At 31.7% G+C, this 23533-nt stretch overlaps 2 protein-coding genes across 2 annotated transcripts in view; one reads left to right on the top strand and one right to left on the bottom strand.

The window, feature by feature from the left end:
• Positions 1-1421, top strand: part of LOC143044719 (B9 domain-containing protein 1-like) — a 50593-nt gene extending 49172 nt beyond the window's left edge. The window contains exon 6 of the mRNA XM_076216811.1: positions 1179-1421. Within this exon, the coding sequence (XP_076072926.1) occupies positions 1179-1330 (152 nt within the window). The 3' untranslated portion in view covers positions 1331-1421. The remainder of the gene's footprint in view (positions 1-1178) is intronic.
• An 8546-nt stretch (positions 1422-9967) lies between these two features.
• The window catches only part of LOC143044718 (uncharacterized), a 33469-nt gene continuing 19903 nt past the window's right edge, over positions 9968-23533 (bottom strand). Inside the window, exons 4-6 of the mRNA XM_076216810.1 lie at positions 21390-21474; positions 15807-16009; positions 9968-10429 (exon numbers count right to left, since the gene is read on the bottom strand). Of these exons, the coding sequence (XP_076072925.1) occupies positions 10110-10429; positions 15807-16009; positions 21390-21474 (608 nt within the window). The 3' untranslated portion in view covers positions 9968-10109. The remainder of the gene's footprint in view (positions 10430-15806; positions 16010-21389; positions 21475-23533) is intronic.

The following is a 23533-nucleotide window of genomic DNA, read 5'->3' as shown; positions in this document are numbered from 1 at the left end:
ACAGATACTTTCAGAAATGATGTAATCGTTAATTTAATATAATCGTACAAATGCCAAAGTAATTGTAATTTAATCAATTACATTGAAAGTAATCAGACCCATCTCTGCACCATACCATAATATGAAATTATTCCAACTATTCTTCTATTCTTTCCATGAGTGATTTCCATCACTTTGATTTTTTATTAGATAACACATTTGTAATATTTAAGTGCACAGATTTTTCTATAGACATTGTGCTCAGTTTCTTCAAAACTGGTTTCTTTATTCATATGAGACAGATTTCATACAGGAGCTTCACAAGAAGATTAAAGAAAAAATAGTGATCCGGGGTCGGTGGCTACGACGGCGGCATAAGCTAACTTCTTAAAAGGTTTATATTTTAGAATGTGAAAGACCTGGATGCTTCATACTTTGTATATAGATGCCTCATGTTACGAAGTTTCCGTCAGTCAAATGTCCAATGTCCTTGACCTCATTTTCATGGTTCAGTGACCACTTGAAAAAAAAGTTCAGAATTTTTGTAATGTTGAATTCTCTCTTATTATAAGTAATAGGATAACTATATTTGGTATGTGCGTACTTTGCAAGGTCCTCATGCCCGTCAGACAGTTTTCACTTGACCTCGACCTCATTTCATGGATCAGTGAACAAGGTTAAGTTTTGGTGGTCAAGTCCATATCTCAGATACTATCAGCAATAGGGCTAGTATATTTGGTGTATGGAAGGACTGGAAGGTGTACATGTTCAACTGACAGATGTCATCTGACCTTGACCTCATTTTCATGGTTCATTGGTCTTTGTTTGGCTATCTTGGTTAATGTTAAGTTTATGTAGGACTATCAACATAATATCAATGATTAGTAAAGAAGGAGAGACATTTCAGTGTGTGCACTCTTGTATAAATTAGCTATACCGAGTCATGTCTTGTAGATTCATCACTCAACAACTTCTTGTTAACCAAAATATGTAGGCTGGGTATCATCAGTGTGCAGTAGCTTACAGTTTCACCTGTTTATTTTTTTTTTAATAAATTAAAAGAGAATAACAAAATATATAGGTACACCTACAAATGTGTATATAGTAGAAATAATGAACATTTGATATACATGCTATTGTAACTTGTTGTATATTCTTTACTTTTCAAAATACATATCAATTTTATCTCTCCATTTCAGTGACTAGAGTACGATCACAAGGATTTATTACAGTTTCATTTAATGTTGTGATGAAAGACATGAAAAAATTAGGCTATGATGTAATACCATCTGAAGTTTCTACGACAGTCATACCTGAAAATGTTGGAATGAAAACACAAGAAGTGTCTTAGAATTGTTTAGTTATTTCGGACTTTAGTACACATTCATTGTTTTAAGACATTTATTTATATATTTATAACATATAATAAACTGTAAGTAGTAGCTTGACATTTTGATAACTCGTACATATATGTATATATATATATATATATGGAAAAAAATATTCGAAAATGTTGAGAAATATTTGTAAAATTGAGAAAGGAAATGGGGAATGTGTCAAAGCGACAACAACCAGACCATAAAGCAGACAACAGCCTAAAGCCACCAATGGGTCTTCAATGTAGCGAGAAACTCCCGCACCCAGAGGTGTCCTTCAGCTGGCCCCTTAAAAATATGTATACTAGTTCAGTGATAATGGACATGTATGCTTTTATACATGGGTCAGATTTAGACCTTGTTATCTAAACACTGAATTGTTAAGTGTGATAATCAAAGCAGCATTGGTGCTGTGAAGCAGCCAAAATTAATTGAACTTCCATGTATTTAAATGATTACATTAGGTCATTCCTTATGTTTTTGTTAAAAATGATTGATGGAATTGACGACATGGAATAATTGTGTGTAAATTTATGATACAAAATCACTACATACAAAAGAAAAAAATACCAATATAAAAAAGAAGATGTGCCATGAGACAACTCTCCACACGAGACAAAAATGACACAGAAATTAACAACTATAGCTCACCTTATGGCCTTCAACAATGAGCAAAGAAGTCTTGAGTCAGTTTTGATGTAAAGAAACTAAGTTGGTTTCAGGGCTTATGTAAGTCAGCTATACTGTTTGATGTTTTTTTCAGAATAATCACCCAACAACTTCCTGTTTAACAAGCACTTGTATCCTTTAACAAATAATATTAAATTCCTAAGTTCAAATAGCATAGATTTGATAGCTAAAAATTGATATTGAAGGGGGTAAATGAGAGAAGAATTAATCAGACTGTTGAGATTTTCCTGTTATCCATTTACATCAAAATTATTAGTGGACATCTGATAGGAGTTATTGCCCTTAATTACCTAATTTACAATAATTTTATCCTTTTTGCTTATACTCATGAAAACAGTAATAGATACAAAGAAATTTCAAATAGCAAAAATAATCAGCAAGATAAGATCTACAATAAAGTCAAATATGGCCCAAATTGTCAAATTGCTCTAGATCTTAAATCATATACATAAATTGAACATAGGGATAAAATGCAAGTTTTGTCTATTATCTTAAAAACCATTGTAGTAGTGCAAAAAATGTTCCCAATAGTGAGATCTTTCTTTACACCAAAACTGACTCAAGACTTCTTATAGGAGTTGTTTCCCTAAATCTCGGACTACTATATATCTATATTACTAAAATTACGAGGTCCAATTTGTCAGCCGTCATCGGGTAAAAACGACAAATCAAAGAATTCAACTCTATATAGAACTAATATAGGACAATGGTGTAGATTAAAAATTACACCACTCCAGACCCTTTTGTTTTCCACATAATTAATATGGCCAATAATTAACAAGTTCCGGGTCGAATCTGATACCGATACCAATAGTATATTCACCTGTTAGCTATTACCTTATCTGTACGTTCCGCATTTGACAGGCGCACCACCAAACGGTGTATTTAGGATTTTGCTATATACACGGGTCATAATCAAAGGCAAGGGCTGAAAATACTCCATTCCTGGATAGCCAGGACCTTTTGTTTTCCAAATAATTAATATTACCAATAATTGATAAGTTCCAGGTCGACGGGTTCAAACAGAAAGATTTGAAAGCCAAAAAACCTGTGTATCTCATAATCGACATGACTTTATCAGATGACAATACCAATTACTAAAATAAGGCTTAGGCATAGTTATATACTTTAAGTCAGTCACGGACCCGCGTTATCACGGGTGTGTACTTGTAAGTACTAATAGTCCCAGCCTAAATTTATGATTGTTTTCATTTCTTTCACTTTTGCCTGATATCTTAGAACTAAAAGCAGCACAAGATTCACAAATATATTTAAGTCAACATTGTTGAAATCATCTAATGACTCCTTACTGGAGCTATTTATTGTCCTTTTAATGACAATTTATGTGACAAAAGTCTCAGAATGCCAGCCATAGGTATAACTTTCCTGTGGCAGAAGCAGGGGCGATGCCAACTATTTGAAAAAAGCTTCAAGTTTCAGAAGGAAGAAATAGAATCATATTTAAAACAGTGTGGTTGTGGCCATTGATTAACGACCCAAATTATCCCATTGACTGGGACAGATTAGGTGAACGTTTGACTGTAACGAACACTTCTCACTACTTACTTATTATAGAATCTAAACAGTGGGGTCACCAAAGGTTCTTAACGCCTATTATAATAAAATAATTCAAAAAATTAATCAGGAATAACCTTTATGTTTTGATTTATATTATTGATATAAATCAAAACATTGTATTATTCCTGATTAGTTTTTCGAATTACTTTATTTAGGTGTTGAGAACCTTTGGTGACCCCACAGTTGCAGTGTCTAACAAGTACATAGTGAGCAGTGGTCATTACAGACAAACGTTCACCTAATCTGTCCCAGTCAATGGGATAATTTAGGTCGACAATCAATGGCTACAGCCACACTGTTTTGAATATGATTCTACTTGGATGCTTTATGTCTTGTATTTAATATTTTATGTTACGAAATTTCTAGCTGTCTGTTGTTGTTGACCTCATTTTCATGTTTCAGCGACTGCTTAAATGAATTTCTCACTTATTATGAGTAGAAGGATAACTATACAGGTTCTTTGCGATGCTTACATGTCTGTCAGACAGGGTTCACCGTACCTCTACCTCATTTCATGGATCAATGAATAAGATTAAAGTGTATAGATTGATTGTATGGTGTATATGGTTGTCTGGCCTGGTTCATATAATCAAGAATTCATTATAATTGAACAGTGATATTGTTTAGTTCATTTGATACTAATAGAAAATAGAGAATTAAGAAGATCTGGGGTGATTGCCAATGAAACAACTCTTCACAAGAGACCAAATGAAATAAAAGTTAACAACTATAGTTTACTGTACGACTTTCAACAATAAACAAAACCCATAGTCGGCTATACAACCTTCATGATACACGCTTTTAATATAAATTCAATGATAAGCCAGATTTTTCAGCGTGTGCACTCTTGTTACCCATATCATTTGTTTTTATACGACTGCAAAAAAATTTTGAGAATGAGGGGCCCAAATAAGCATTTTTGAATTTTTCAGTCAATAACTTGTGTTTAAGTGTACAAATCTCTCTGAAATTATACCACACGTTTCCATACTACAAAGGGATGGTTATGGGAGGTTATGGCTCAAAACATATAGCAATTAGGGGCAAAAAGGGGGAAATAACACGGTTTTTTTCTGGTTGAAGGACAATTGAAAAGCAGTGTAAGGGAGGTAATCAAATTAAAATTTAAAGAATACTGTTATAAATATGTTTAATTACTTGATTACCTCCCTTACTCTGCTTGAAAATTATGTATTAAGAAATGATAATTGTCTTGAGATGTGTAGCTGTAAATTTATTTATAGAAGTTACATTTAATTTTAACCATGACTATGTCATTTATATTTTAATAATTTATGATGTATTTAAATGAGTAGTTATTGTTGCCAACTCCATTAGAAATTTGAATTTAGATTAGTTTTGGAATAAGGGAATCGGTGAGGTTAAATAAAAAGGGGGCGGGTGTAAACTTTTTCTCATTTCAGATTTTAGAATGTAGAAAGAATTTTTCTTCAAATATCTTTTTGAGGGGATTGATATTCAACAACATAGTATAAAAGCATAGTGCAAAAGCAAAAAAAAAAAACACATTTAAGTTCATTAGACCACATTCATTCTGTGTCAAAAACCTTTGCTGTGTCATCTATTTAATCACAATCCATATTCAGAACTGTATCAAGCTTGAATGTTGAGTCCATACTTGCCGCAACTTATCAGGGTTTGACCTCTGCGGTCGTATAAAGCTGCGCCCTGCGAAGCATCTGGTTACTTATATATTACAGAATAAAAAAGCCAAATAGAAATTAATATAAGCAGATTTGATCAGTGAGGCAAGATCATTAAAGTTTATTAGCCAAAATCGCCAGTTGACTCCTCTGTAGTTGTTGCTATTTAAAGATGATTCTAACCCATTTTGGTGTTTTGGGCTATTATCTTAATAAACGTATATATAGACCCCGTTTAGACAGCACAAATGATCACAAAGACCAGATATACCAATAAATGTATTTGTTTGAAATCGTCAGTTGACTTCATTTATGAGTTATTGCTCTTTTATGAGGATTTATATCATATTTTTTTGTGTGTTTTTTTGTCTGGCGTATAAAATTATAATCCTGCAGTCATTCCCAAAAAATGGGTACAATTCGAATGTAGACACTGTTAGAAAATAAATTTCAACTGAGCAGAGAGAGAGTGTTGTTTTCTTCTGTGTCTATATCTAGTCTGTCATTTTTTAAATTTTTACTTACACCATTTTAGTTGTTTTCTAGTTTTAGCATTTTTTGTAAGACAAGGTAAGTATGAACGTATCGGAGGTTAGTGTTGTATAAAGTCATCTTAAAAATTGCATTAGAGAAAAACACAAGATTTAAATCCAGGCTCATGTGAAATGGGTTACATTCACCACCATAGCAAACTGATTTATACGTATTATTCTGTATATATTGAAAGCAAATACCAATTTTAAGGTCTGAATTAATATAGTGTTTAAAAAATAATTCAAATAAGTAGTTTTTACAACTTATTTAGTAATAAATTTTAACTAATGAAATGTTATGCTGTATAATATTTTAGTTTCATAAATCAGCTTTCCAGGAAAAACCCTATTATTTATGTTTTGAATCACTTGTATGTATTTTTTATGCTTATATTAATCCACACCCCCATCTTTGTTACGGAGGTTGATATCAAACCAGTATCTGAATGCTGATACATAGTAACACTTTACTCTTTAATGCTAGCTTTTCTAAACAATTTATTGACATTACAAACTAAAAAACAGTTTTCTATCAAGTTATATGTTTCTTTTAGTCAAATGGACTTGTTCTTTTCAAAATCTCCGTAACGATTCATGAACTTTCACTCAAAAATATTTTTTACCTAAACCAAATACTGTTCAACTTAATTTTATTAGCTCTATACAGATAATGTCATCTTCCTTCACACCATAATGTATGTATTCTACTCAACTATGAAGTTTTGGAGTCAACATAGTTTCATTTCGAAAATTTCTATCCTCCGTAACGACATTAAAACCTCCATAACGGACAATTCCAGTTCTTACCAACAGCAAACATATAAATGAATGTAAATATTGGAATTAAATGACAAACAAGACAACAGAATTAAACATTTTTCTTAGTAAATCGTTATCTAAAAAGAGTAAAGTCCTGTTAGAGAAAAAATAAAGTTTTCCTTAAATTTCTATCCTCCGTAACGTAAATCAATGATGTCATCTATGATTGACATCACCTTTTGATTTTTATTAGTGATAATTGATGAACTGATTTGGTATCTATAACAATGTACAAGAATTTCAATTGGTATGATCGTGTTTACATGCATCTTTAGATTTTTTTTTATTTGCATAACCTCCGTTACATTGATGAGTCCTAAATAATGTTGAAAATGTTTGCCATAAACCGCTGTTAAAGTTATGATTGTCGTCGTAATTACACAAGTTGTGTTGTAGACTATTTTAAATCTAAGAAAATGGCTGATATAACGTTTATTAAACGTTATAATGTTGCTCACATAATAGGGAAAAAACAAGTTAACCTACCTTTCTCAAAACAACATTTTTTTTTCTCAAAATCTGTATTTTGTTTGTCTGTTTTCTTTATAATAAATGATGTCTGCTACAAAAATGACTTTCGGCAGTGTCGGCAGCCGCTGATACTGATAAAAAAAGTCTGACAACTTAACTGTAAATAACTGCGTCACGGAGGTTATTTGAACGGAGGTTAGTTTTATTTACATTATACATGGAAATATGTAACAATATTGTCGAGTTGCTTTATCAAAACTGATTATTGAGAAGCTTTATGGGTGCTTTCAATGAAATAATCATCATTTTGATTTGTTCTTGGTTAGTGCGTTCCAAAATACGCGTTACGTAGGTTGGATTCTTATATGCGACAATCGAAAAAAAGAGAAAGAGAAGATTTTTTTTGATTTTTCGTTTCATTGCAATAAAAGTTAAAGGCAGGATTTTAAAATTTGATGTATCAACTTTGCTTAATGACTTTGGGCATGATTTCCAATCATATAAATATGTTTTGACTGTACCTAAAGATGCGTTACGGTAGGTTATACGTTTATCGGCGACATTGGTTTAATGGGTAAATCAAAGTGTATATTATAACTTTTGATTCTAAAATATTTTTGTGGATAAAAATCAATATAGTGTCAAATAAAAAAAGCAAATCTAATCATGATTTAGATGAAATAAAGTATTTTAATTCACACCGATATTTGGAGTTTTTCTTGGCGACATTCGGAATTCGTGTGATTTCCGTATATTGAATAGTAAATCACACAAATATATTTACGATATACATCACAAAAGAATATAATTTTATTTTAGTATACATATTTATCACTTAGAACACGAAAAAGATTATCTGTGACATATGTTAAGCTTGCATTTTGTGGTTATTTGCCGGCGACACTGAAATTTTGTAATTGTACCCATTTTTTGGGAATGACTGCCTGGTACTTTTGATAACTTATTATTTTGAGATTATAAAATATAAATTGACACTTTAAATAATAAAATGAAAATAACCAGCAAGACAAGATCTACATATAAATTGTTGCTCATATTATTCCGATATCATTTGTAGACTCTTTACCTATAGGAGTGTATGACATAAATTCAGTAGTGACCTTTTTTTTAAAAACCTTTTCGTGTTTATGCAAAAAATAAAGAAGACAAACGAAGCTTTACAAGAAAAAAAATATATCAGCAATATAAATCAACAAAAAAGAGATTTATTTCATGAATTCTATTCTAGTCCGCAATTTTGGAGTGTCCATTATTAAAATGCACATTGACTTGGGGAACAATGCAGGCTCTCTAGAGCCTCAAGTTTGAAACCAACAAATATATAGAAAAAATAAATGCGTTTTGACCTATCATCTTGAAAACTATAATGATAGATCTATGCCTTATTCTAAAAAATAAATAAATAAAAGTTTACAGAGAAAAATACAATATAAATACAAATACAGTAGTTGAGGTAAACAAATACATTACGATATTCGAAAATGAAGTACAAAAAATACATCATGATGAGATTTACCTATTGTCCAAATAAAGTCATGATATCTTTTAATACATTTTGGGGGGACTATGTTGAAAAAAATCAATAAAAGGGAGATAACTTCTAAAGGGGATGGTGAAATCCTACAAAAGTTCATCTGGTAAAAGTTCATGTTGAGGTCTATCGATGGTTCACTTTTGGTATTGATAACTCTAATAGGAGAGGTAGGAGGGCGTGCCGAAAAATGCTGGAAAAAAAAACATTGGAAAAACAATAAGGTCTTTCCTCGCGTAGAGGAAAGACCTTAAATATTATATGGCATACATGTTTAGTAACATGTATAATGAAAGGTTAAACCCAATAGAACGAGAAAAATAAGTAAGATCAGTCTAGGGAAGAAGCGAATCGATAAAAAACGTTTCTTATATGAAGTATCGATATTGTCTAATATGAACTTGATGCATCGTGTGAAATTTCAGACGAATGTTTACATTTGTATGAAGAAAGGAAGATTTCTCAGTATAAAGTTGTAAGTATTCGTAAAACAGGGTAATATTTGACATGACAAACGTCTGCTGTATTACTTTCATGAATTCAATAATATAATAATAAGCAAGTTGTATTAATACGAGGAAATCGATATATTGATTAAATGAAATATAAACGCACAATTTATCATTTGTAGAGGTATATATTCAATTAAAATCATTATGCGATATTTTTTCAAATATGATAATGATGTGTTTTTTTACAATATGAAAAATTTCTGAACGCAATAATTTTTCTTATATAACTGTGATAGTTTTCTTATATAAAATAAATACGATAACAAGTCACAATGTATGTAAAAAAACCTGAAACATAATTCACAATTATAGTTCATGCCAGGTTTAATGTTATAGGCCAAATATCACTAAAATCTCATACCTGTAATATAATTAACGCTTACATATACTAATCAGGTCGAAAAATGTTGTATGGCCCTATCGATGGTTGCTAATATTTAGGTTTAATAAACTGTCTCCTTAAATCTCTATAGCATTCACATTGTAAGGTATTAGGAAAAAGTTAAATCACAAAAATAGTGAAAATTCAAAACGTAAAGACCCTAATCAAATAGCAAAATCAAATGATAAAATACATCAAAAGAATGGACAATAACTGTCATATTCTTGACTTAGTACAGGCATTTCCAAATGTAGAAAATGGTGGATATTTTATACCATATTTTTTTGTTTTGGAAAATTTTACATGACCACATTAACAAGTCAATATGATAAAAGTGTGTTTAACATATCTTGCAAGAACTGAAAATAAAATCATTTCATCAGTGTACATAAGTTAAAATAATGATAAGTCTTGTACTTCATATGATTTATTATACTTTTACATAGTAATTCCATTTCATAGTCATTGACATGTAATTGAAAAAGCAAAGCAACATTTGTAAAGTGGTATGAAAACACCTAAGCAATACTCACTATTGCAAAAAAATAAATGATCACAGATTGTATAAGAGCATATCGTCATCGTTTGACGATTCGATAGTACCATATGTCTTGATTGTTGACTGATGTTTGTTTAAATTGTTTTGTCTCCTATTTAATCTATCTTTCTCTAAAAACTCATATAATAAATTCTTCATTACTGTCGAAATTTTGGGTCCCTTCTTTATATGTGGATGGAAATTAAAATCAGCTACTTCAGTAATATGACACTTTTTTCGTACTTTTAATGAATATGCTAATGCAGCCACTGTTACTATAAGACCAACCAAGCAAAAAGTAATTGTCACTACCATCACACTGGAGATCTTGTGATCTGAAACATAAATGACTTATTAATAGCGATATGTTGATGTTTTAACCCTATCTATGCCGGAGGGACACGTTTACCTAATCTGACTGTGTCAAGGGGCATATGTGTTCTTATTTTCTGTGCAAGCACCAGTTCTTTACTGTATCTCTTTCAAATAAAACGTCAAAGGTTATACAGTGTAATAATTCTTTTCAATGAGTAGTGTGATGTAGCAGAAGATATTGCATGACGACATAGCCGGGCATTGTGACCTCACATACGTAAAAAGTGTTGTATTTCAAGGCGCTAGAGAAATAACATAGGTGCCTAAATTTAGAATATGACAACGAGAGTTGTCCAAACAAATTTTAATTTGGACGAATAACTGTATATGTAATGTCATTTAGCGATTTGACTGTTGCCAATGCAGTTTACTGGCGACGCGTAGAGGAGACAGTTCAACGGATAAGTGCGATTCAAATTCAAAATTAACAGAGCATTAACTATTCAACTACAGCACTGTTTTTCCGATTTTTTTCGATAATGGTAAATCAATGATATATCATAAGTACTTTTATCAACATCTTTGATCAGAATAACTTAATGTATCAACTAATTTTTGAAAGCCATTTGGCATGGTCAAGCTTTTAGAATTACTTCATATTCTGTATGCGTTTGAGAGGCATGGATCTTGATGATGCATTTGTATGTTTATATCTAGTATCAATGGTTTAATTCATAAGCACTTTTCCAAAAGTAAGAATAAACAGAAGACGTAACAATATTTGCCGAAGAAAGCACTGCCACATTGCCAACAATTACTCTAAGCAAGACATACAGCTTTTAACAGCAGAATATATAAACTCACCAACACGGGTGGTAATCTACAGACGCAGAACAATTGGTTCTGCAATGGAAACCGTGAGAGGATTTCCCGGTTGTGCATGAGTGGAGCAATTGTAACCGCTTCCAAAGGTATGTACATTTAATTGCAACTTTCTAATTTAACTGATCACAATATTGAAAAACGGAGAATGCTATGCTGTGGTGAATACTTAAAATGCAGGTGTTACTAGATCAGAATACTTTAACGAACAGGTACATGTTTCATTTACTGTTGTACATGGAGTTAACCTCCAACAAAATCAGTTGCCCACGACAAATTGGCGTAGAAAGTTATCATTTAATTTTGAAATGGTTCTATCAACAGATCTACAAGTTCAAATTTAGTGGTTTTTTTTCGGTCAATGGGTATGAATGTCGTTCCGGGCGGCGTGAACGCTGTGACGTTACGCACGATATTGCGTCTAAAATAGTAACGTCAACGTTTTACGGCGATTAACGATTATTGGAGTTATTTTTTTTATTTCGCTTGCAATTTTTGTTTTGCACATCAATATCATGGATACTTCTTAATGTTTGGTTGTACTGAAAAGCATAAAATAGTTCCCACAAAGTAACGTAAGCAACAAACAACAAAATATATCGTATTTGGGTAATGCACAAGTCTGTATGAAATGAGAAGAATTATACGGTATGATGATCGAGTGCCAATGACACAACTCTCTACCAATTGACATATTAAAACGTAATAAAATGCAATGTTTCCCCATTTAGATCCGAAAAGGAAGACGATATATATTTTGCTTTAATTAAAATAAAATTGAAATTAAATTCCCATTAAAAAAACAAACTTGGTCTTACTCAAGGACCACAAACATAACGAATGTTAAGGAATAATATGCGATAATTAAATTATCATAGTTTCTCTTCTTTAATAATCAACCATTAAACAAAAAAGATGTTTTTATTATGTATTAAATGAAGAGTATGAACTTTAAAATATCATCAGTATATATATATGTCTTGTCCAATGTTATTTTTATCAATAAATCAAGTGTATAGAAAAAAGCAAACGACCTTACAGTGCATAAGTATCGGCATAAAAATTATCAATTACGTTCATCGCATCCCAAACTATATCATGTACATGTATTATACTAGTAAAGATACAACGTTGAAAACGTACGAAAATCGTCCAGTGGACAAACTTGCAAGACATTTCATTTTTTTGAAAACGAAGTCGTTTTGACTACGTAAATTTTCAAAAAGTATGTAGCTGTTTTGTAGAGTTATTGTACAATTACGGAAAAGCACTATTTAGAATGCAACAAATCTAAATTTTCAATAAATAACGTCGCAAATGACCGATTATTTGTAAAAAGCGTCGAAATCCGACATTGGACATCTTGCAAGACATTTGCTAGAAGCCGTTGCACTTTTATATGTGATGTGAGTGCTACAAAAATTCGGTTTTGATATGGTCTATCTATGTACTTTTATGAGCAGAATTTACATTAACCGAAAATTTTATATGTATAGATTATAACATGGCTTTTTCCATATTGGCCCTGGTATCATCCCGAGACTCCCATATCGGCCTCGAGGCTTTAGCCGAGGGCCGATATGGGTCGAGGGATGATACCAGGGCCAATATGGAAAAGACATGTTATAATCTATTTATCACATATTTAAGTTCTGCAGAATAGAGACACAAAGTTAAATTATTACAATTTAATGAAACATAACAGGTAAAATGTTAAATTTTGTATCACAAAAGTGTCGTTAAGGACGCAATGACGTGACGTCATTTGGAATCAGGGCACAATATCAATATCTTCATTTTTTGCCCCGGGCAATTTTGAGGTTATTGCATATGCAAAACCCAACGTATTCGTAACAAATATGTGATAAAATCTTATATTTTAAAACCTATAAAGGAGTAGGTCCAGTAAGACCCCTTTTTGGCCCCAAAATATAGTAGTTTTACAAAATTGTTAAAATGTAAACTTTTAGTTATTTATTGGACAGTAGAATGCTTCTGCTACATAAATATGGGCTGTTTTTGACAATACAATGCACATATATCGGGTACTAGCACCATTAAGTCATGCTAAATTACTGAAATCTTCACAATTCTAGCATTTTAGTTAAATTTTAGACGGTTTTCGTGTGAAACGAAAGTGGCCGCATTCGTGTTCATCCTTGATATTGAAATGTAAGTTGTATTTTATGATAATACATAACATATATAAAGGTTGAGCATCACTGAAGAGACATATATTGTCGAAATGCGCATCTGGTGCAACAAAATTGGTACCGTTGATTTTATGACTACCACTGGGTCGATGCCTCTGCTGGTGGACTATTAGTCCCCGAGGGTATCACCAGCCCAGTAGCCAGTACTTCGGTACTGGCATGAAAATACGGATTTTTTGTGTTATTAAAATTTGCTGTTAAAAAATATTAGAAATTATTATAAATTAAGGAATGTATCTCCCTCATGCAAAGCTCTGATTCCTTTCACGAATTTGGCTATACTTTTTTGACCTTTTGGATTATAGCTCTTCATCTTTTATATAAGCTTTGGATTTCAAATATTTTGGCCACGAGCATCACTGAAGAGACATATATTGTCGAAATGCGCATCTGGTGCAACAAAATTGGTACCGTTGATTTTTTGAGGATGAACATGGATGCGGCCACTTTCATTTTTGACAAAAACCATCTGAAAAGTGACATTTTTCGGCATATTTAGTAGATTTTTCATATTTGAGCTTGAATCGGGTCGTTTTTAAAGACTAAATCAGTTAAAATCTTTCACATAAACTAATTGATTCAAATGAAATAGACACTTAAGTGGTTAAAAAGGGGTCAAAATCTTTCGTAAGATGAACCTGAAATTTGAGGCCAAAATCGGTCCTTACCGGACCTACTCCTTTTGATAACTTAACATTTTCCTAAATCTGCCCATATTGAACACTATTTGTTTTTTGCCAAACAAAAGCGTTGGTCGTTACAGGAACGCATATTCAGTAATAGTATTTACCTGTCAAGTCTATGGATATAAATTTTATATAACTTTACTGTTAAGATTTTATAGAAAAGCTGTTTATTAATGTGGACTGGTTGATTACACGATATTGACGCAACAACGTGCGTAACGTCACATCCGAAGTTGAAAGACGTCTAACAACTACAAATTTTCATTATTTCCTGCGTGAGGGGATTGGTTCTAATTGAGGACATCGTGAAAGCGTGAAGGTACGTGAAATCATATCTTAATATCCAAGCTATGAGTCGTTGATATTGCTTAATGGTGAAATTGTTCATGAAAAAACCCATTTTAAAGTAATTCGTTTGTCATGATAGCTTTCATTGGATGCTGACAATTATTTTTAAGGGATAATTTTCACGTTCTACCGGTCCTTTTCTTGCTACAAGTAAAACTTAAAATTTTCCCTATCTGGAAATTTGGAGACAAATTTGCAATTCCTTGGTTAGACTGTTTATTTATTGATAGACGTCTTAATAAATATAAAAACTACAAATTTTCATTATTTCCTGCGTGAGGGGATTGGTTCTAATTGAGGTCTTGTTGATAGTATCTGACTATCAAGAAAATTCTATCTGAGGAAATCATAAAGAAAACTTGGTGATTTATTGTGTAAATCAAAATAATTAAACAAATATCAAATTTTGTGTTTTTAGATTTTTTTTTTTACATAAGCCATTTAAGAGGATACAACTCTTTTCGTAAAAAAATTATACTCGGCTGATTTGGAAAATTTTAATTTTTACTTGTAGGTAGAAAACAAAATCATTGACATCACAATTTATTTCAAAATTCTATCTCATAGTCTTTTTATGCACACAAATGTGTTTTTTCATGTACACTCTAACCAAATTTAGGACATTAAGGCAATCCCGAACGGTCCAAAGCTTGGATATAAAGATACGACTTCATGTTTCCTCACGCATTCACGATGTCCTCAATCAGAACTGATCCCCTCACGCACGAAATAATGAAAATTTGTAGTTTTTAGATTTATTAAGACGTCTTCCAACTTCGGACAGCTTCCAAGCCGCCCAAAACGACATTCATACCCATTGACCGAAAAAAATTAATTACATTTGAACATTTGAACTTGTAGATCTGTTGATAGAACCATTTTAAAATTTAAATGTAACTTTTTTCGCCAATTTGTCGTGGGCAACTGATTTTACAACAATAAATAATACATGTATCTCTTCGTTAACGAATTCACCACACCATAGCATTCTCCGATTTTCAATATTTTGATCAGTTAAATTAGAAAGTTGCAATTTAGAAATGTACATACCTTTGGAAGCGATGGCAATTGCTCCACTCAAGAACAACCAGAAATTCTCTCTCGGTTTTTATTGCAGAACCAATTGTTCTGCGTGTGTAGATTACCAGCCTTGCCAAGTTAAGAAGACATGAACATATTTGAATTAAGAAAACTAAAGCTTTTAAAATATGTCACTGAAATTTGTATACATGACAAGATAATAAAAGTTTTTGATGTAGACAACAAACCTTTATATCCATCTATAACTTTGAAAGATATCAGAGCATAAGCCTTGCTAACATCATTTTTCATGGTTATATTCAGTTTGTATGTGCCTTCCTTGTGGTCAGTGTGTAAGTCTATTGTATATCTGTTTTCGTTTCCATTTAACCATGTACAGTTTAAACTTTCATTTATATGCATAACATGCCAACATATTTCTGTTGGATTGCTGTAAACACAATAAACCTGATAAATTATAATTTTAGTGAAGACATGACAAAATTACAGACAATTTCTGCTATAAAAAGATCAATTATGTTACTTCATATTTAAAAACTTAATTATTTTGAATTTGAGGAATGATGTCATGGTCCCACGAAACCATAATGATTTACAATCTTCTGTCACATATTACGCTACTAAAATTATGTCAATGTTAAAATAAATAAATCAAAGCACAGGAGCAATGTAATCAAAGGCAGTTTCTGTCTAATCAAATGATTTTGTAACTCCCATCCCTAATTTGATTATCATATTGACTGTCGAAACTATTCATATATCAAGATATTGAAATATTCTGTGACTAATGATATTCATCAGATTAGAATATTTTCAATCTTAGATAAGAAAAAAATTGCCTTAACCTTACTTCACTCAATGCTCTACAACTTTGTACTTGTTTGGCTTTATAAATATTTTGATATGAGCGTCACTGATGAGTCTTATGTAGACGAAACGTACTAAATCATAATCCTGGTATCTTTGATAACTATTAGAGATACGAATGGCTGTGATAAAGCAAAATTGTTCAATCATATTTCAACACATTATGATATCTAATCACTTGTTATATCTATCAAGCTTGAGACTTATAACCATGTGTCGCTAACCTAGGTCTATGTTAATCTTAAACAAGGACAACCTTTAAACATTATGGACTAGCATAGAACTCATGACAAAACAATCTTTTGTTGATCTTGCATTGCTGATCACATGTTCGGTTTACAGTTTGCAGTATTTCTACCGATAATACCAAACAAAACGTAAACATAATCGTCATTTAAGTTGAAACAATCCTATTAGGATTTTCACAAAAGGAGTAGACCCGGTAAGACCACTTTTTGGCCCCAAAATATAGCAGTTTTACAAATTTGTTAAAATGTAATCTTTTAGCTATTTATTGGAAAGTAGAATAGTTCTGTTACATATATATGTTGGCTTTTTTTTACAAAACAATGTACATGAAATAGAATAGTTATACAGATGTAAGTATTTGTTAGTAGTATGTGACTCTATAGTGCAGTGAAAATGGACGTCATACTATAATTTAAACTAAGATACAAAAAATATATTACATGTTAGTAACATCAAACAAGAAGCTTACAATTAAGATTATCAAACATATAATTATCTAATGTAACAAATGCACAGGTTATAAACAATACAGTGTTTTGTTGTTTTAGTAATAAGATATAAAGATATATATTTTAAGTATGTATGTAGATCTAAAAGCAATCAAATAATGAAAAAGGGTAGTTTCAAGAAGAATTTAAAAGGTTTTTTTTTTAATTGCACAGATTAATTATTTAGTATTTTCTCATAACAGCTAATATATCATATGACAATTCTATTTCTACTAATTTATGTACACAAAAACATTGTAAAAAATTATCATTCACTGAAAAAAATAGCAAAAGCATTCCAACTCTTGTCAAAAATATCTACTCTTTTATTTTGAATACCAATTAGTTTTTTTTCATTGCTGTATAACGACTTTATTTTTCTTTTTTTACTATTTTACACTACTTCCAATGTAAACGCTTTTCTTTTCTTTTTAAATATTTGCAGTCGAAAATATATTGCTTTATTTGTAAATGCATACCCCACTAAATGAATTCGTATTATCCCCGAAAATGTGATATGGTAAATGGAACACTTATACCATTGGACAAAAACAAGTCAATTTCATCAATGAATGTTTGAACATACTCACAATTCCAAAATAAGTGTTCAATGGTTTTCTGCTTCATCTTAGCAAAAAGTACAATTTGGACTGTAAGTGACATTAATTTTATTCAAATATTTATAATATTTGTACCTAAAATATGCTGATTTATCTACATTGTAACGCGGCACTGCAATTTGGTCATTTTTTTATGACTATGAATGTTAATTTGAAAATTTATCACCATTTATTTCATCTGAATTTAAAAGTTGATTCAAGTTCTATTATTTCTGACCCGTTGAAAATATATCATTTCGAATTAATAGTTAATACATGTCTTTAGTACACCATGAGCTTTAGCAAAAAATCTTGACAAATGAAGGAATAAATGGGATTGATAGTTTATAATTATCAAAATCGTAGCACTTTCATATTCTCTTTACAGCAGAAATTAAACTGTTACATATTTCATAAGATTTCTGTAAATTTTGAATGTTTTTTCTAACCGTTCCAAACTGAGATTCTTTCCAAAATCTTATACAATATCATTGATTAAAATATACCTTTGTTGAACCATTTTTTAATCTTTTTTCATTTTTTATAAAAATAGAGTGTTTTCCTCTATTTTATTATAACTATTCATTCAGTAGGCTGGACAAAAATTATTCCAACATATTCTTGTCTTCTTTTTTCCACAAAAGTGTCTCATGCATGATTTACCTATTACTGTAAGAATTCTTTTTACCTTATCTTAATTAGATTTTGTTTTTATCTGCAAAACTGTCTTATCATAATTAATGTTAATAATTTGATCAAGACCAACAACAGAATGAAACTCAATAACTTGGTGTACCTCAGGACAAAAAGAAACGTTTGGACAAAGAACAAACACAAACAAATGTATATCACTACATTGTTCATTGTTAAATGTTAGGGTTTTGTGTGTTTTTTGTCTGTTTTTTTAAAAGTACTTTAAAATTGAGAATGGAAATGGGGAATGTGTCAAAGAGACAACAACCCGCCCAAATAAAAAACAACAGCAGAGGGTCACCAACAGGTCTTCAATGTAGCGAGAAATTCCCGCACCCGGAGGCGTCCTTCAGCTGGCCCCTAAACAAATATATACTAGTCCAGTGATAATGAACGCCATACTAATTTCCAAATTGTACACAAGAAACTAAAATTAAAATAATACAAGACTAATCATCAAATCAACTGTATTTGGTATATGAAATGAATGTAAGGTATTCATGTCGGTCTAACTGGTATTATCTGACCTTGATATCATATTCTTGGTTCTTTTGTCAATATAAGGTATTACTAATAGCAATATGTCAGCTATGTTTGGTGTATGGAACAATTGTAACGTGTACATGTCTAGCAGGTAATTACCCGACCTTGACCCCAGATCATCATTTATTAAGTTTTCGTAATTTTGTCCGTTTATAAAATACTTTAAACAACAGGTCAACTATTTTAGCTGTATGGAATGATTGTAAGGTGTACATGTCTGTGTATGGCCTAATTCATTTATCGATGACCTTATTACCATAGAATATGGTAATACAAAATAACTGTTTTGTGTTTGAAGCTTTGCGGTCGTTCATCGGTCGATTTACTGTTAAAATATGAATTTATACCTAGACTGTAATATGACAAGTACGGTATTTTCATAGGTCGAAGCGCACGAAAATACCTCAGAAATGATTGGCTGTTAATTACTGTTTCTTCTACATGCACATTGCATACTTGTTTTCACCTATCCCTGCATTTTTTGTCGAGCTTGCGACTTCTGTCATAGAAAGCTCGACATAGGGATAGTGATCCAGTGGCGGTGGCGTTAGTTCACTTCTTTAAAGCTTTATATTTTAGAAGGCGGAAAACTTTGATGCTTCATATTTTGTACATAGAAGCCTTATGTTACAATGTTTCCGTCTTTCATATGTCCTTTGTCCTTGACCTCATTTGTATAGTTCAGTGACCACTTTAAAAGTTTAGATTTTTGCAATGTTGATTTCTTTCTTATTATGAGTAATATAATAACTATATTTAGAATGTGCATACCTTGCAAGATCCTCATGCCCAACAGACAGTTTTCATTTGACCTCAGACTCATTTCAAGGATATGTCAACAAAGTTAAGTTTTGGTAGGTAGGTCCATATATCAGATAAAATAATCAATAGGTCTGATATATTTAGCGTATGGAATAATTATAAGGGGGACATGTCCAACTGGCAGGTATCATATGACCTTGATCTCATTTTCATGGTTCAGTGGTCAAAGTTATGTTTTTGGTTTTTTTTCTGATACTATATGCAATAAGTCAACTATATTTAGGGTATGTAAATATTTTATGATGTACATGTTAGTCTTGGAGGTTTTATTTGACCTCATTTTCACGGTTCATTGCTCAGTGATATGTTTTTGTGACTTGGTCTGTTTTTCTTAAACTATAAGCAAAAGGTCAACTATATTTGTTGCATTACATGATTGTAAGGTGTTTCTCTGGAAGGTATCATCTCACTTTGACCTCATTTTCATGGTTTATTGGTCAATGTTAAGTTTTCATGGTTTAGTATGTTTCTTAGACATTATAAGCATTGGTTCAAAAAGAGGGACGAAAGATACCACAGGGACATGTACAGTAATACTCATAAATCGAAAATAAATTAACAACGCCATGGCGAAAAAATGACAAGGAATAACAGACAAACAATAGTACACATAACACAACATAGAAAACTAAAGAGTAAAAAACAAAAAACTAGGGGTGATCTCAATTGCTCCGGAAGGGTAAGCAGATCCTGCTCCACATGTGGCACCCGTCGTGTTGCTTATGATATATCAAATCCGGTAAATAGTCTAATTCGGTAGGTCACATTCGTGAAATAAAATTAACGGTACCAATTTTCATGCACCAGATGCGCATTTCGACAATACATGTCTCTTCAGTGATGCTCGTGGCCAAAATATTTGAAATCCAAAGCTTATATAAAAGATGAAGAGCTATAACCCAAAAGGTCCAAAAAGTATAGCCAAAGTATTGTCCGTGAAAGGAATCAGAGCTTTGCATGAGGGAGATACATTCCTTAATTTATAATTATTTCTATCATTTTGTAACAGTAAATTTTAATAACACATGAAAGGGAAAGGGATTGTAGTTACGACGAAAGGAACATATCCAATATCATTTGTGAAACGGTTATTCCATAACGGTCAACCAACTCGTGATGGCGTCCGTACAATTTACGTAGTGATCAAGAAAATCATGATAGGAAATGCAAACACGTATCAATTGGGAGATATATAGACCGTATGCAGGTGCTGCTGGAATGTTGCTACTTAGAAATGGAAAGTTCACAATTAGAAAGCTGAAATCATCTCTTTTGTCATAAAGTTTTGTTTTCAATCGACCCTCATTGTCAATTTTTTAGATGTAAGTCAAGATATGAGGCCGATTTAACTGTATCTGTTGTATCCTTTATCTCTAGTTCAATGGAATAGATGCGTTCAACATAGTCACCAAATTTTGAATTATTTAGTGAAAGAACACCATCTATATAGCGGAAAGTAGTTTTTCACTTTATTTAATGCATATATTGATTATATTGTGTACATGTTAGTCTGTCATGCACTCTTGTTTAGTTTTAAGAATATTTTTACCTTCCATTGTAAGAAACATTGACATACATATGTTGACCTTCACATACTTCATTTTCACCCGTGATATTGCCGATGTTGATTGCATCTGAAATAAATGAACACACAATTTTCATATGCAAATAGTTATATCGAATAGAAGTTTAATACGATTCCGTAATTTTGATTAGCCGAGTCACTCCAGAGGTTATATTTTTTTTTATTCCCGTATAAAATGCAACAATTATAACTGCACATTCTCTCCATGCCAACATAAAAAAAAACAACACAAAAACAAGATGAAAAAAAGGCGTGTTTCAACTAGTAATTTCGTTGTTGTAATGCAATTGTTTGGGCAATTCAAAGAATTGCATTATTCTTTTGTACTTTTATATGTTTTAAAGCGTTGAAAGTTTGTGATTTTAGTATTTCGCACTTTGTTAAAGACGTTCCAACCTTATCTGTTCATATTGTACACTTTGGTTGGACAACACTTTGAGGTCCAAACGCCTTTCTTTGCTTTCAGTAATGAGTATTCTTAGAATGGTACCTTGTATAGTAATTGGCTTTTTATGTAATTGGTGCCGATCTGACGATTGAAGCCCTTTTTAACTATATAAAATATTCTTGTCCACTGTCCCATGGAAAGGGATGATTGAAATATCGCAATATTTTTTATTAGCGTGTGTAAAAGCATATATGAAACCATGAGCATTATATCAAGTCAGGAGGTTGTAATGAAGTGATTGTCATTGATTGTCTGTCATATTTGCTTAAATAGTTGTTTCTGGTATCCAATCAAGCTGTTGTGTTTCTCTTATAATTTTTTTCTCATTTGTTATGTCAAAAAGCCTTATAAAGTTTACTATATATTATAGGTTTGCTCATTGTTGAAGGTCGTATAGTGTCAAATAGTAGTCTTACAACTTCGGTCTTTGGACTCGGGTTAATAGTTGTATATCCCTTTGACAATCATAACACATCTCCTTATCTTTATATTGAATATTTATGATTTATTTCGAAATTGAAATATTTTCTCACATATCGTTTTTTTTTGGGGTAAAATGCCAAGTTAGATTTTCAACTTTTTGAAAAGACCTTCGTGATACAGTGGTCGTCAATACAAAATACGTTATATATAAGATATCAATCAACACGTTCATGACAGACTCGACTTTTTATTTCAATATTGGGATTATGTAAAGTTTGTGACCTTCACATTTGAGACAGATAGTGACGGGAAACAATAATGCCAAATATTATTAACATCATTCTGACACGACTTTGTTTGTTTGAATACGCTAAAGGGACGACCATTACAGAGCCAGGGGGATTCTGTATCCTTTTTCTGTTTACCACCGTAGAAACATACATACGGATTACTATCCAGGCTTCGCATTAGAGAAAAAAAACATCTCGATGACAGCGATATTTACTACAAACGGAACTATGCCACTTACATGCTTCGCTTTACAAGTAACAACCTCTGTTTATTATTTATCTTCAGTGTGCAAAAATTAAAAAATGCATACGATTGTTTCAAATTTTACGATCACGAGAATTGTAGGCGCTGGTGTTTTGTGTGGGAATTGAACTGCTTCTGTCTAATAAGATAATTCTATATCATCTAATGAAGTTGCTACCGCTCCCGGAATGAAAGGAAAACAACGTTCATTTCGTAGAAATGCAACTAATTTGTCAGACGTTAAAATAGCATGGTGACAATAATTGAAGTGTGATGAAGACAAGAATGGCAGTTCATTGAGAATAAGAATTGAAGTACGATGATAACATAAATTGAAGTACGATAATGACGAGAATTAAAGTACGATGATGACCAAAATTGAAGTATGATGATAACATACATTGAAGTACGATAATGACGAGAATTAAAGTACGATGATGACCAAAATTGAAGTATGATGATAACATACATTGAAGTACGATAATGACGATAAATTAAAGTACGATGATGACAAAAATTGAAGTACGGTGATGACAAGTATTAAAGTATGATGATGACATGAATTGAAGAACGATGATGACATGAATTGAAGTACGATTATGACAATACTTGAAATACGATGATGACAAGAACTGAAGTAAGATGATGACATGAATTAGGTACGATGATGACATGAATTGAAGAACGATGATGACATGAATTG

This window comes from Mytilus galloprovincialis, chromosome 9 (assembly GCF_965363235.1).
Source record: "Mytilus galloprovincialis chromosome 9, xbMytGall1.hap1.1, whole genome shotgun sequence".
In the NCBI taxonomy this organism is placed as follows: domain Eukaryota; kingdom Metazoa; phylum Mollusca; class Bivalvia; order Mytilida; family Mytilidae; genus Mytilus; species Mytilus galloprovincialis.
Note: the sequence above shows the minus strand (reverse complement) of the source record. Positions and strands in the feature narration are given on the sequence as shown.